Source organism: Protobothrops mucrosquamatus, unplaced genomic scaffold (assembly GCF_001527695.2).
Source record: "Protobothrops mucrosquamatus isolate PMUCROS unplaced genomic scaffold, P.Mucros_1.0 scaffold325, whole genome shotgun sequence".
NCBI lineage: Eukaryota > Metazoa > Chordata > Lepidosauria > Squamata > Viperidae > Protobothrops > Protobothrops mucrosquamatus.
The window spans coordinates 272631-287497 of NW_015386664.1; the positions used below are offsets into that span (position 1 = coordinate 272631).

At 41.5% G+C, this 14867-nt stretch overlaps 1 protein-coding gene across 1 annotated transcript in view; it reads left to right on the forward strand.

The window, feature by feature from the left end:
• Positions 1–527: 527 nt before the first annotated feature.
• The window catches only part of NTN1 (netrin 1), a 117264-nt gene continuing 102924 nt past the window's right edge, over positions 528–14867 (forward strand). Inside the window, exon 1 of the mRNA XM_015815199.1 lies at positions 528–1557. Coding sequence (XP_015670685.1) covers positions 528–1557 — 1030 coding nt within the window. The remainder of the gene's footprint in view (positions 1558–14867) is intronic.

Genomic DNA, 14867 nt, shown 5'->3' on the forward strand with positions numbered 1-14867 from the left:
GTAGTTTGTGCGAATCCATCCGAGTCTGGTTTCGCAAACGCCACCACCAGATTCGGAATCCCACTGGGATGCGTGGCAGGCTGACGCTGACTTGGCACAAGGGGGGGGGGGAACGATTTAGCAGAGAGGAAGCCCTACTGGGGTGACTGGGCCCTACTACTTTCTCAAAGCGGCCTTTTCAACCGAGGCGGACTGTCAGTCAAGCGGCTCCCGGACTCGCTGGGCCGCTCTTCCTCTGAGGCTCCTTTTCCGCCCGCGGACAGGGTTACACCCTCTTTGTGTGTCCCCCACCCCGGACGGACGGACGAGCCCCAGCAGTCCGCCACTCACGCCTCAGCGGGCGCGGGGACAGGCCGGGAGGTCTGCGCCCCAACCCCGCGGTTCTGGCCGGGGGGAGTCCAGGCGCAAAGGCCGGGGGGGGGGGTGTCCGGCGCTCGGGAGCTGACCCGCGCTCTCTCCTTTCTCTCCACAGGCTCCCTCCCCTCAGCGCCCACCAGGGAGGCAAGGCAGGCAGGCTGGCCGGCAGGATGTCCCCGGCGGGCTGGGAGGCCCTGGTGGCCCTGGCGGCGGTGGCCTGCCTGGCGGAGGGGGTGCGCGGCGGCGGCGGCGGCTACGGCTTGAACATGTTCGCCGTGCAGACGGCCCCGCAGCCGGATCCCTGCTACGACGAAAACGGGCAGCCGCGGCGCTGCATCCCGGACTTCGTCAACGCCGCCTTCGGCAAGGAGGTCAAGGTGTCGAGCACCTGCGGCCGCCCCCCGGCGCGCTACTGCGCCCTGGCCGAGAAGGGCGAGGAGCGGAGCCGCGCCTGCCACCCGTGCGACGCCGCCGACCCCAAGCGCGCCCACCCGGCCTCCTACCTGACCGACCTCAACAACCCGCACAACCTGACCTGCTGGCAGTCGGAGAGCTTCGTGCAGCACCCGCTCAACGTGACGCTGGCGCTGGCGCTGGGCAAGAAGTTCGAGGTGACCTACGTCAGCCTGCAGTTCTGCTCGCCCCGGCCGGAGTCCATGGCCATCGCCAAGTCCATGGACGGCGGCAAGAGCTGGGTGCCCTTCCAGTTCTACTCCACCCAGTGCCGAAAGATGTACAACAAGCCCAACCGCGCCGCCATCACCAAGCAGAACGAGCAGGAGGCCATCTGCACCGACTCGCACACCGACATGCGGCCCCTGAGCGGCGGCCTCATCGCCTTCAGCACCCTCGACGGCCGGCCCTCGGCCCACGACTTCGACAACTCGCCCGTCCTGCAGGACTGGGTGACGGCCACCGACATCAAGGTGGTCTTCAGCCGCCTCCACACCTTCGGCGACGAGAACGAGGACGACTCCGAGCTGGCCCGCGACTCCTACTACTACGCCGTCTCCGACCTGCAGGTGGGCGGCCGCTGCAAGTGCAACGGGCACGCCTCCCGCTGCGTCCGCGACCGCGACGACCACCTGGTCTGCGACTGCAAGCACAACACGGCCGGGCCCGAGTGCGACCGCTGCAAGCCTTTCCACTACGACAGGCCTTGGCAGAGGGCCACCGCTCGCGAAGCCAACGAGTGCGTCGGTGAGTGACACGCGGCCCGGGCGCCTCGCGCGGCCCGGCGGGTCCCGGACCTCGCGCGAGGAACCGGTCCTCCGCCTTTGCTGGCCCAGCGCATCTTCTGCACCAGGGAGGGAAGGAGGGAGGGAGGGGATTTCACCCGATCGCCCGGTCTGTCGACGGGACCCCTCGGCTGCCGATTTCAGGGAAGTCCCGGCCAGTTTGCAGGCTTGGTGTGAGGCCCTCGGCGGAGGTCAGGGGTGGGGTGGTACCGAAGGGCTGCAGTCCCTGTCTCAGCAAGGGCTCTGCTTTGATTTAGGCTGGGAGTGGGAGGGTGGGGGTGGGGGCGTGTTTGCACGCACTTTCCATTTCTTTTGTTTAGAGCAGGGGTAGGCAACCTTGGCTCTTTTATGACTCGTGGACTTCAACTCCCAGAATTCCTGAGCCAGCACGGCTGGCTCAGGAATTCTGGGAGTTGAAGTCCACGAGTCATAAAAGAGCCAAGGTTGCCTACCCCCTGGTTTAGAGCTATGTTTCACGTTTGGAATTATAATCCTTACAATCGAGGTTTGGGTTAGTTAGCTCTGCGCAACTAAATCTGTAGTCCTGAGCTGCAGGTCTCCCGATCTGAACGGGATCCTTCAAAGCAAGTCCTGCCCAGGGCTAAGCTTGACAAGAGTCCCGCGTGGGCCTTCCGGGCCCCGTTAAGGGGCTGCTGCTGTGTCGCTAGAAAGTGGAACGCGCTTGGCACGTGCCCGGAGAGACTCCCCAGCCTTGGGGGCAGGTTTCCCATAAAGGGGCCCGGTTTTAAGGCGTTCGCCTTTTCGCTGCCCCAGATTCTGCAGGGATTTTTTTTTTTCCCCGATGAGAAAGCTGACCGTTGAGTCCTCCAAACACAAGCAAGTTGGCAAAACTTCCCCAAGAGGTAGGCCGGGTTAGAGGGCAGAAGCCAATTAAAATTAGCAAGGGAGGATTTGTGGGTGTAATTTAACAGGGGGAAGGCGAGGAGAGAGAGAGACACATTTACAAACAGATGACTGCCCCCCCCCCCCAAAAGCCGACCAGTCTTTTCCCCGCTTCCCTGGATGCTGAGCGACCAGGCAAAGTAGGCAGAGCTTACTTCGATCGATCCTCTTTTCCGGCTGCAAAATAGGAATTGGATTTGGGTCGGAGGGCGCAGCGGAGCAGAAACCGCTCGCCGGCAAGGGCGGTCTAATAATGCCTCAAATCCCATCTTCTTTTTTCTTTTGGACGCGGAGTAGAGGAGATTGTGGAAGCTAATTCCGCGCGGTAGTACTTAGGGGAGGGGCTTTGTTCTTGAGGGAACCTGGAGTGTGTTGCACTCTACCCGCAGATGCTGCTTGTGGTGCTGGTGGTTTGAATCAGGGAAATTAAAAAAACAACAACACCACTATTGATCTTGCGGTTTTTTAGTCTTCGCTAAGGGCAACTGGTAACTGACGAGAGAGAAGGACAGATCTGAGCAGCTTTCAGGGAGATTCCAGAACCGGTCAGGATCAAAGCAACTAAGACTTATCCAATCGGTGGGTGTTAACCTAGTTGGGTAATGAAACGTTTGCAAGCCAACAACTAAGCTGAGAGAACACCATTTTGCCAGCAGATATGTAGTGGGAATGGGGAATATTTAAACTTGTGGTGTTACTTCACCTTAAAAATCTACAAAAGCGTTAGAAAGAGGAAAGCGGCTGCTTATTTTGAAAAATTGTGCTGGTTTACTTCTTCACCTTCTGTCAGTATGTAACCTGTGTGAATGTAGAAGATACTTTTATTGCAGTCTGCACAGTACAGTATAGTCTGTATTTTTTTTAAAAAGTCATATATTCCAACAGCATTTGCTTCCAAACTGTGAATAAAAATGTTTGTGGAATACCCAAATAACTTTGGTTGGAAGGACACGTTGGGAATTTCCTAGCAAATGTCTAAAAAGTTGCAACTTATTTACTATCCAGCTGAAAGTTTTACTGAAACCGAGGTTGCCTTTTCTGAAAATAAGTAATAATGCAATCTTAAGGTTATTATTAAGAATTAAGTGCTGTTACTGCCATAATACAGTATAGGCATGGGCACTTGGGATTATAAATTAAAGAAGTACAATTCAGTCAAGAGGTTATCACTAAAATATGTGTCAAACTAATAAATGTGCTTCTCTCTCTCTTCCTAGAGTAGTTTTTTAACTTATTAAAACACATCATTAAACATACCATTTTTCTCCTCTGTTTTGTTCTGTAAAGATCACAGAAGGAGAGAATAATCGTAATTTGAATCAAATTATCCAATTCTTTCAATTTTCAGTCCCAGGAAATAAATTCTAAATCTAGGTGCATAGGAGTTGTTGGGTCTCTCTCTCTCTCCCTCTCTCTCTCTCTCTCTCTCTCTCTCTCTCTCTCTCTCTCTCTCTCTCTCTCTCTCTCTCTCTCTCTCTCTCTCTCTCTCTCACACACACACACACACACACACACACACACACTCATAGCTGTATATTTTCTGGGCATCACATGTGTGTGTGTGTGTGTGTGTGTGTGTGTGTGTGAGAGAGAGAGAGAGAGAGAGAGAGAGAAGAAGAAGAAGAAGGGCCATTTCTCTGCTAAGGTGGTTTTGATGTGTGAGGGCGCAGTGTTGTGGCTCCCTGTCTCTAATGTGTTGTTTGCCATTGGAATCTGTTTGCTGCCCTTGAATCTGTTGAATCCTAACTAACCCTGTCCTGATTGTGTAGACAGGGTTTATCTGCCTCCTCCATTGCAGCACAACCAAGGCAGAATGCTAATCATGTGTCTAGATTGTCACAATCCTTTTTTGATTTCTTGAATTGGAATAATCATAGGGATATCTGACTTTCCTGAATCTTTTTTCCCCTCCATTCTTTCCCTATATTTCAGGGACAGTGACAGTAACAGTAACAGTTGCAATGAATCCAAGTAAAGGTGCTTTTAATCCAGATTTCTAAGCAGGACATGAGCATAGTAGCAATTCATCTCTTAAATATTGACTAGTATGTTAGTAGTACTAGTTGTGGGACAGAGATTGAGTTCAGGCTTAAGTTTCAGCTATGGAAGTTCAGTTGAATCAGCCATTGTCTCTTAACCATCTATCTCACAGGGTTTTCATTCTGGAGTTAAACAGGAGGAATAGTGCAATGCGTAGTCAATGTAACGAGCTCCTAGATGGAAAGTCAGAGTTAGGGTTAGGGTTACCACAGGTAATTTTACTCCATAGACAAACTTTCAGGGTGGTGATAATTACTTTATTTGTAATATAGTGAATTCCATAGCTTAATTATATGTTATGTGAAAGGAACATACACGTACACAAACATATACCCTGTATTCATTTTCCTTCCACTTGGAACAGATAAATTGATAGCCAAAAAAGAAATCTAGGTGACAATGTACTATGCTCCCTGTTTAATAGTGTTGTGCATGAACTGGAATTTGGGAAAAGTTAGTATCCAGACTTATAATATCCTCTTTTAGAATAGCATAGGGCCCTTTTATATTAAAGTCCCATCCATTGGTCTTTGCACAAAACCAGGCTGACACAAAATCTGTGGTCCCTGTTGCTAATCTCTATCCTGCCAAATGACATTGTCCTGATCTGTGAGATGTCATTCATTTGCAGATAAGGCTTGTCTCTTCTGGATTGGCAGTCCTCTCCTTTCAGCACCTCATCAGCCAGGGAAGAAGGCATTCAGCACTGGAGTGCTGTACTGTGAGCAAAGCAAGGTTGACTTCAGAGCTCTACCTGGGATCCTCACTTTAGGCAGATTTGACAGCCCTACATACATCCTGCATAGAGATCCTTCAAGTTAAAATGAACTGAAGTAAGCTATCACACAGGAAAACATTTCTGCAGAGAGTTTCTCAAATTGACTAGCTTCTAGACAGTCCTGTCTTTTTTTTTTTTTGAAGGGGCGTATGATTGAACCTGTCATTTATAAGGAAACTGGAACATATGTGTTTTTATGTGTGAGTTTAGCGTTCCCCATTATTTTCTGGAAACTGTAACAAAGCAAAGTAAGGCCACTGCAATCTGTATGTTCAGGTTACGCTAACATGGAATTGCATAAATGCGCCCCCTTTTCTTCCCCCAATAAAGCAGTGGTAGTGTGCCTACCTCTCTTCTGTTTTGTAAGAAACCTACAAAGAAGTTGGTTTCAAAACTGTCTCAGTGTGTGTTGTGTGTGGGGATAACATGCCCATGTTACCCAAAATGCACCTTTGATCACACTGACATAAATGGAAAAATATCACAAATTATACGTATATCTTGAAGCTGTGATGTGAAAGTTGTCACCCCAAGGGTGAAAAGGATACTTTTACTCTTCACAATATTTTACGCCCTTTTCATTTATGGGCCAGGGATGAGATGAAGACCACACTATGTGATCAACTGGAGAGATGGAGGTCATCAGGGCATAGTAGTGACACCATAAACTTCAGAATAAGGACAGGACAGTCTGAAACATATCTCTTGGATATCCTTAAAAATTGCCTGGAAGGTATTGTCAATCTGTCATCTGTCATCAGAGGACAGAAACAATAATAATGAAATATTTATGGCAGTGAAAAAAATGGGCTTCACTACGCTGAAAGCATAGCTGGGTGAACTAAAAGAAGCTCTTCGCTGAGTTTTCATCTGATACTTCAGAAAAATAGTGTTCAAGCCCGAAAAGAGGTAAATTAAATCAGACTAGAATGGTGCTGTCACTTTGCATAAGTCTTGCTCTAGATTTAGGGTAAGGAAATAAAGTTCATAGCTTGAGCACATATTATTTTTACTGACTTAGTTTAGATTCTGATACATTTTTGATATTACTTGCAATGATTGCAAAACTCCAAGCACATTAAGTCAATGGCACCTCAAAAATATAAATAATAACCTCACGGATTATTTTCTCCTCCCTTAAGTGAATTAATCACTGTGAATAGGCCTTGGATGTTTGGGGACCCTCAGAAAAGACAGCAGAGTAGAAAGTTCCATTCTACTAGTTTAACTCCAGATTTTTTGTTTAAGTGCTTCCAGGCCAACCCTATCATTAAGCGGAGAGAAGTACAAATGTTGAAGGCAGCAGATGGCCAATTAGTAAAGTTTTACTGCTGGGGAACTTTTTTTCATTTTAAGCACTGGAAAGTCTTGGGTAGGCCCCAACATTCCTGAAGCTTAGTTTGATATGAATGTTTAATAATCTGAAAAAAAATGTTCTTGTTTTCTTTTTAAAATTTGATGGCAGGGGGAAGCTCTTGGACCGGGACCGGGAGAGTAGAGTTGGGGTAACATTTCTCCATGTGCCATTCTCTTTCTCTAAATTATCTCTTCTCTCTACCCCCTTTAACATAGGTCTAGTTTTGTCTCATCAATTCCACAGGCTGGCGAATGAATTTCTTTACCATTTTGTTTATTAGATTTTTTTTATCCTGCCTTTATTACCTCGTAAGTAAGTAACACAAGGCAGAAAATATACATAATATTCGTTCCTCCTCCTATTTTCTCCACAACAACAACAACAACCCTGTGAGGTGGTTTGGGATGAGAAAGACACTGACCGACTCAAATGCCCTGCAATGTCAAGACCCTGATATTTCATTTATTTGTAACAACTGAATTTGGGTTTGATAGATAGTGGGGGCTGTTTGTTTTCAAGTTATCTGCAGCATCTGCAAAATTCCAATTATTCTATAAAATCATGATCACCTAATTTGTTTTCTAAAAAATTGCATTTTGACTTGCTCACAATACCCATAATAATAAAACAACAAAATATTGACCATCTATCGCAAAGACATTTGCGCTTAGAGAATAAATACAATTCAACCTGCAGAGTGGGGTAATTTCGTGCTTTACTGAAATTATTTTTATTTCTATTAGGTCTCATGCAGCAAAAACATTAGAATGTATTGTGACACCTTAAGGATATTTATTGTTTCATAAGCTTTCCAGTCCTCTCTACATCAGAGCGGAGTGTGGTTGTTTCTGGGAAAGGAAACTTATAAATGCTCAAGGTTGTTGCTGGAGAGGAAGAAAAGAGAAAATGGGAGTTGGGAAAGAAAAGATAAGAAACAGAGAGAGACAGAAAGAAGAGACAGATTCCTAGTTGCCTACTGTATTTATTTAATAATTTAATAATTTAATCACATTCTGAGCAATTTTGTCTCTCCGCTTCTTATCTTTCCTCTCACCACTCACATAGTACATAGATTGGCGAATTCTTCTCGCTAAGGACAATTCCTGTGGCTGCCTAGATAGCCCAGCTGAGATACTCTGTGGAACGGTACTACAAGGTGGAAGAGGAACAACACCGCCTCCCCCATCCTTTTGTACAAAGTATCTTCCATTATTGCTAATAATGAATATGAAGAAGAAATAGTTAAATACATGAGGAATAATCACACTGATTCTATTTCATCTTATTAAAAATAAATCTTGTTCTTCTGCTCACATTTTTGAGTACAAGCTTACTAATAAAGCTTGTGCGGGCTTCAGTTTGAAAAGGATTGTGTTCCCCGGTGTTATCTGCTTACTTTTGTATTACAAGCTAAATTATGTAATATCGTACCCATGGTATCGTGGCTATTAAGGTGTTTGGAACAATGAATTAACAGCTGCATTTTAGGTAATATATAAATAATGCTTATATCAAAACAATGTGTAAAGATAAACATCTGGGGGTTTTTTTGTGCCTTAAAATCAGTCTTGACTCCTGGTGACATAAACATAGACATAGATTTATAGGGCTGGAAGCAACCTTGGAGGTCTTCTAGTCCAACTTCCTGTCCAAATAAGGAGACCTTATACAGTTCTGAATAAATGGTTGCCCAATCTCTTCCATGGAGCATAAACTTCCACCTTCTTGTCCTGCCCTCAGGCGCTTTGGAGAATAGGTCAATTACCTGGACCAATCCCTGCATGTTTTCTTGGCAAGGCTCTTCCCAAGTGGTTTGCCATTGCCACTTTCCTAGGCTAAGGGAGAATGACTGGTCTTAGGTCACCCAGATGGCTTCATACCCGAGGCAGGACTAGAACTCATGGTCTCCCCATTTCCAGGCTTATACATTAACCACTAGGACAAATGGTTTTTTGCATCCTGTTACTAGGCCCCTCAGGTAGGCTTTAATCTTCCTCATATTTTTTTCCCCTTAGAAATATATATTTGCTACAAACATACATATAAATAAAATATTTGAAGGAGTTTAGTTCCTAGGAAATATATTGAAAAGCACTTCTGGGGTAGGAAGACTTGCTTTTCAGAATGAGATACCAGGTTTGCTGACATTTTAATCTACTCCTGATGAAGAATGTCCTACTTGGGTGTTTTACTGCTGAAAACACTTAAAGTCTCTTCTGAAGCAGATGCTTGTAACACTTCCCAAGTCTGTGGTTGGGCTCAAGTTTAGGAAAACTAATTCAGCGGTCACAGCCAGAGGCATAAGGCATTTGTAATTTAAAAGGACAGCAAATAAGGATTGAGAAAACCGGCCCCTTGACACTAGTTTGTATTAGTTCTATCCTATGAGATCATTTCATGGTAACGAAGTGAAAGAAATATTTTGGACATCTTCCTGAGCCATTAGAATCCTGAGGCCCAGAAAAATTATGCAAGACAAGGTTATTTAAGGTTTAATACCTCCCCCCCCCTCTCTCTCTGTGTGTGTGTGTGTGTGTGTGTGTGGGTGGGTGGGTGGGTGGTGTGTGTTTAAAGATAAATCATTTGACTCATTTAGTTAAAATATAGAGCACAGAAAATATGTATGGAAGGCCTGGGCTTTAATTTGAAGAAAACCATTTCTTACTTATTGAATGTTTTTGCACATTAAGTGAGATTTTAGCTTCAAGGATTGTGCAAACACAATCCATGTGGTTAGTGCATAGTTCAGTAGATTGCGCAAAGCCAGAAAATTGGACAATTTAGGAAGTCATGATTAGCTTAACCAACAAAAAACATGCTATTTGAAAATAACAATTATGTTTGGGGAAATACATATTTATGTATCTAAACTTTAATTAAGCATTATTTGGACCTTGGTCTGAGGATGGAATAGAGTATACTGTCTACACTGCAATTAAAATACCATAAGATACTGTGCCAATAGTTAAAACTCCAGCATGAAGAAAGCAAACAACAACTTTAAAAATTCTGGCTATTTCACTTGGTTCCAAAACGAAAATAAAGATGATTCAAGCAAGCCTTTCTGAAAAACAAACACAAAGACAAAGCATCAGAAATAGTAACCATTACTAATTTCAGTAGTAACATCAAAGCATCAGAAATAGTAACCATTACCTAATTTCAGATAACAAGAGGATACAGACCACACTCTCAAAGAACAATCTTAATGGTTAGACAGGTTTATGTAAAGCAAGTGTTTTTTTTTATTAAATTTTATTCTATAGTTAAATCTAAGATTTTAATAACTACTTGAAAATGAATCAGTAACTTACTGTATGACATACTGGCCCCAGATTTGACATGGTATGTTCTAATGTACTATTGCTAACCAGTAATTATGGTGTTATATTTTGCATTACATTCAGTTTTCAAGTAATGCTTTGCGTTAATATATGAAAGCAATGGTACCAGACTGTAATTGACTATGACAAGATTATTTGTTTAAAAGGTGCAATTCAAAAGATTATTTGTGCAATTCAAAAATCCAAGGTTATAACATAAGCCTTAAGTTTATTCTTCCTTTTTGTGAGGGGTGTGAAAAGTAAAACCCTCTCTTTCCACTTCTCAATTTGAGTTGCCGCAATGATAACTTTTGTTAAGATTTTCCTTTTCAGGGAAGAAATCTACAAAGTATTGACATGGATAAGGATAGAAGAACATTAAGTGTACTTAGTCTGCTGCTGGAGGTGTTCCCACTGGAAAATAAGATAACCACTCAGAAGTCTTTTTCATATACTGTAGGCTATGGAGTTGGAAGTCACTCCATCACTCCCTTTGAGCATCAGAATATGTGTGTAACGTGTTAGGAGTGCAGAATTTTGGCAACAAACTACTCAAAAGTGGATTGCATTATATAATGAAAGTACTTTGTAAATCACAGTTATCTACAAGTACTTTCCCTGAACTTTCAACTGATGTCACTTAGTATTGGTGGAAGAAATAGTTTGAACTTCTTAAGAATTTAGGGAAGTTGAAGTCCCTTTAGTTCTGTTTGATGCTATCTAAGTAACATCTTCTCCATTGCTTAGAGCCCTAGAATTTGAGGGGTTAATAGGGTCATATTATTCGTGATATGCTTTGTGGGAAAGGGCATTTTGATCCCTTGTGGGAAGCCCTTTTAAGTGCCCTTTGAAAGTGTAAACAATTTAGAATTGTAATTTATCTCCTTTAGTCCGTAGCAGCTGCAGGAAGGGCACTGCTGTGATTCTCATTAACACCTGGGAGGGTAGAAGTGAGTCAGCTCTGCCTACCTACTCACCCACTCATCTAGCCAGCTGGAGGACCTTGCAGTGACCAATTTATGAGGCTCATTAGAACAAAGACATTCTCCATTTTCCTCTACATAATATCACATAACAACATGATGAGTTTTTAATTTCCTAGAAAAAGCAAACTGGGTTTTATTGGTCTTAGGGAAAAAGAATCCAAATATCCTTTTAGAGGAATTTTAAAAATTAAACTAACTTTCCAGTGATCAGACAAATATATCAAGTTTAAAGATCTTCAAATCTTTTCATCAGACAAACTACTACAAAGATTGGAGGAAGGGAGAAGTTGAAAGTGACAGTTCCTACACTATTAGACTTTAGATGGCATGTGAGAAATACATATATATACTCTGATGTTCTGATTAAATTCAAGACTGGTCTTAGCCTACACAGGATAAAGTTCTCCCATGTTTGAACATACAGTTTCTATATGTGAATGAACCTATTTTCTCATTTCAATGAAATATAGAAATGTTTATATTATTGTAATGACTAGTTCTTGGAACTTACATTTTCTATCTACTAAGGAACCTGTGATTTGTTGTTCAAAATTGGCAGTGGTTACATTTTATATTGTTAAATATATACTCAGTCACCTTCTCAGAAGCATTCTATTCCATTTTGTTCACATAGTAGTAATAATTATTAACACAAGGGAGTTTCAGAATACTTCCAGGTGAAGGTATAAAGTAAAAGAGCAAGAATTGATTTAAATTGCAAACCCATGTAGTAGGGTTTTTTTGGAGGGGGGGGGATAGAATTTATTTCTAAGATTATGGGATTAGAGAAAGCAGACTAGTGTATACATATTAGGTAAACAAAACAGAATTTTGAATGTTTTAACTAAAAATCTGAGTGATTTCTCTGCCAATAGATTTTATGTGCTTTGATTGCCAGCATATTTACAAAAAGACCATTCACATGCATCACATATAACACGCAAAAGACAAATTCATGCATCCTGTGCAAAGCAACCATGACTTCAGGTATAGTGATCAAAAAGCAATACCCTGTGAAAAAGAAAAATAGAAGTAAAAATGAAAAGAACATTTTTCTCCCTTGTCTTTTCATGGTCAAATAAAATTATTTATCATTGTTTAAGCTGTAAGGGGGTGAATCACTTTTCCAATGATGACAAGAATCTCCATTGCCTGTTGTTCTATTCCTAAATAACCACCACATATATTAGGAGCAAGAGTGTAAACAGCAAAGGCATATGTTAACACTAAGTCCTTGCGAGGATCTGACACTGTCAAAGAGTAAGCTTAATATACAAAATAGTGGAATATGATGTAATGTATCCTTGCCACACTTGATTAAAAACTAAAGTGGAACATTATCAAACATACTTTCTGAAATCATTTTGAGATAGAGAATTGTACCCAAAGTGATATATTTGTTTTCTCTTGTTTTCAACTTGTTTTCTAGTCAAAACATTATGGTCATTTATTTTACAGATGTTCAGTTTAGTGTTGCAGCCTTTGAAGATCTTCTTAATGTCACATGGAATGTAGACTCTGTTTACCCTATCTGTCTTTTACAGTACCCTAAGAAATGTACATCTTTGGGGAAACCCCCCCCCCCCAGAAGTCTAAAGTTAGTTTTGAGGGTATGCTTATTCGTTTAAATGCAACAAACCATTTAATATATGGTTTGGAGAAGAAGAGGATGAATGATCTTTCTGCAAAAATCTAAACCGATTTTCTATTCTCAATCGTATATACAGTATCAGTTGATCACAGTTTTTCCAGATCTCACACCGTGCTCTTTCTTCTTGAAGCAAGACAGTGTTTTAATATACCACTAGAAAAATGTCTCTGTTTATCGTACAGCAAATATGTGGAAGATATTACTCATTGTCTGTGGTACTACCCATCATACAAGAGCTCAAAAGAGAGGGTTTTTAAATGTATTGTTGGTTTTAAGCAGTTCTGTAATCAATAATTCAAAAGTATAATTCCTAAGGCATACCTCACTGCTACTCACATCAATGTTTTTCTTTTGCTCAAGCTGCCTAAAAAAGATGGCCATTTGCTGTTATTATTATTTTAAGAAGTCTAGCTATTGCTTTTTAACTAGACTTTGTTTCATGTATGTTTGTGCAGTAGCCTTTAAGTACAAATTTATAGTTTTTTATTTAAGTATCAATAAAGTACCTCTGGATGACATTTGTTTTAAAGCTAATAAATACATTAATCATCCTGATGAATGATACCTGGGCATTAATCTCAGCCTATGCAGAAAAAAAGGATAGCTTCATGTGGGAGTCAGCCTTTATAGCCATTTGTGAATATTGTACAATGGAAGTCTATCCATTTTCACAGCATGGCTTCCCATTTCACCCTTAACACAAACTTTAATAAAAACGTCTTCATAGAAAATATAATTTCATGAAAAAAAAACACTGTCTGTTTTGGACAATTTGGAGGTTTGCCTTTTTATTAATAAATTGATTTCTCGTTGAGGCCTTCTCTGCAGCAAGTACAAAAGGATGCCATCTTGCTCATTCCGTTCCACTCTTCTTTTGGGGGAAAAGAAGTTTATGCCTGCAGAGGGTTAAGTAGAAAGACCAGACTTCTTATAAAAGAGCAGATATGATCTTTCTTGAGCATTAATGGTATGAAATTAATTTGACTATACACAATGTCTTGGTCTCTTTGCCGAGTTATGAGTAATATGTATAATCTTTTGCTGAATAAATGTTTAAGATATTTTTTTCAGACAGAAGAAAATTAACCAAAATTGGGAGAAGACTAATAAAATGTTCTGCAATGCTTTATAGTTCATTTGAAATCCAAAGGGCCAGAGTGTTACATGGCAATGTGACAAATCTCCTGATTACTATTCTTCCTCCTCTTGTTCCTCCTCTTCTTTTCCTCCCCCCCCAGCAAAGATATTCAGTGGAGATGTAGTAGTGAAGGCTATTTCATTTCCTTCTGGCCTTTGTCCTATCAGAATTGTTTCCACATAGCTGATTTTCTAGAACAAAGTAAGTTTCCTTTAAAAACCCACAGCTGACTTAAGTCAATCAGCCTGTCACTGTTGCAGAATTAAGGATGAAATAGCATAAGGAAGAGCAAAGAGCAATCCACATCAACTGAGGTAAACACGTTTGCCTCATCCGTGGCGTTTATGTCTCACATACTGTCTGGGTTTCCTAGGATGTAATAATCTGTGGTTTGGTTAGTCATAGCTTTTTGAGTAAATAGTAATCATGCAATATGCTAAACCAAAACCAAATGGTTTAATATGGCTTAACAAAATGTGGGGATGAACTTTAGCAATGCACACACACACAAACCAAGCCTTATTTATAATCAAAGTCAGCATAGCAGAAAATCATCACAGCAGGCCTAAAAGCTCAGAATTTAATTAGAAATGTTGATTGGGACAAAATATAAAAGTGGTTGTTTTTTTTAATGAAATGAAAGGAATTACTGTTAGAGTTGTCATGACTTTTTGCTAAATAACTGCAGATGTCTCTAAACACAAAGTTTACAATTCTAAATTACTGGCACTCCTGAGTTACTTTTATTTGATAATCACTGGAGACAGTGCATTTCTTTTTTTTTTTTTTTTTTTTTTCAACAAAATTTTTATTGGTTTTATTTTACATGGTGGCAAGGCCATCAATTAATCAAAACAAAATCATATTTATACAATTCAAATTATTTCAATATAATTAACTCAGTTATACATATAACTAATCTATTATTATTTTAATATATCCTACTTCCCCTTAAGTCAATACTAATAATTCTATTCCTATACTCCTCCCACCCCCATCCCCACCTAACCCCCCCGGACTTCCCAGAACTGATTACCGGATTAAACATTCATCTTCCCAAGTTTATATAAAACTACCCATTATAAACTAATCTATT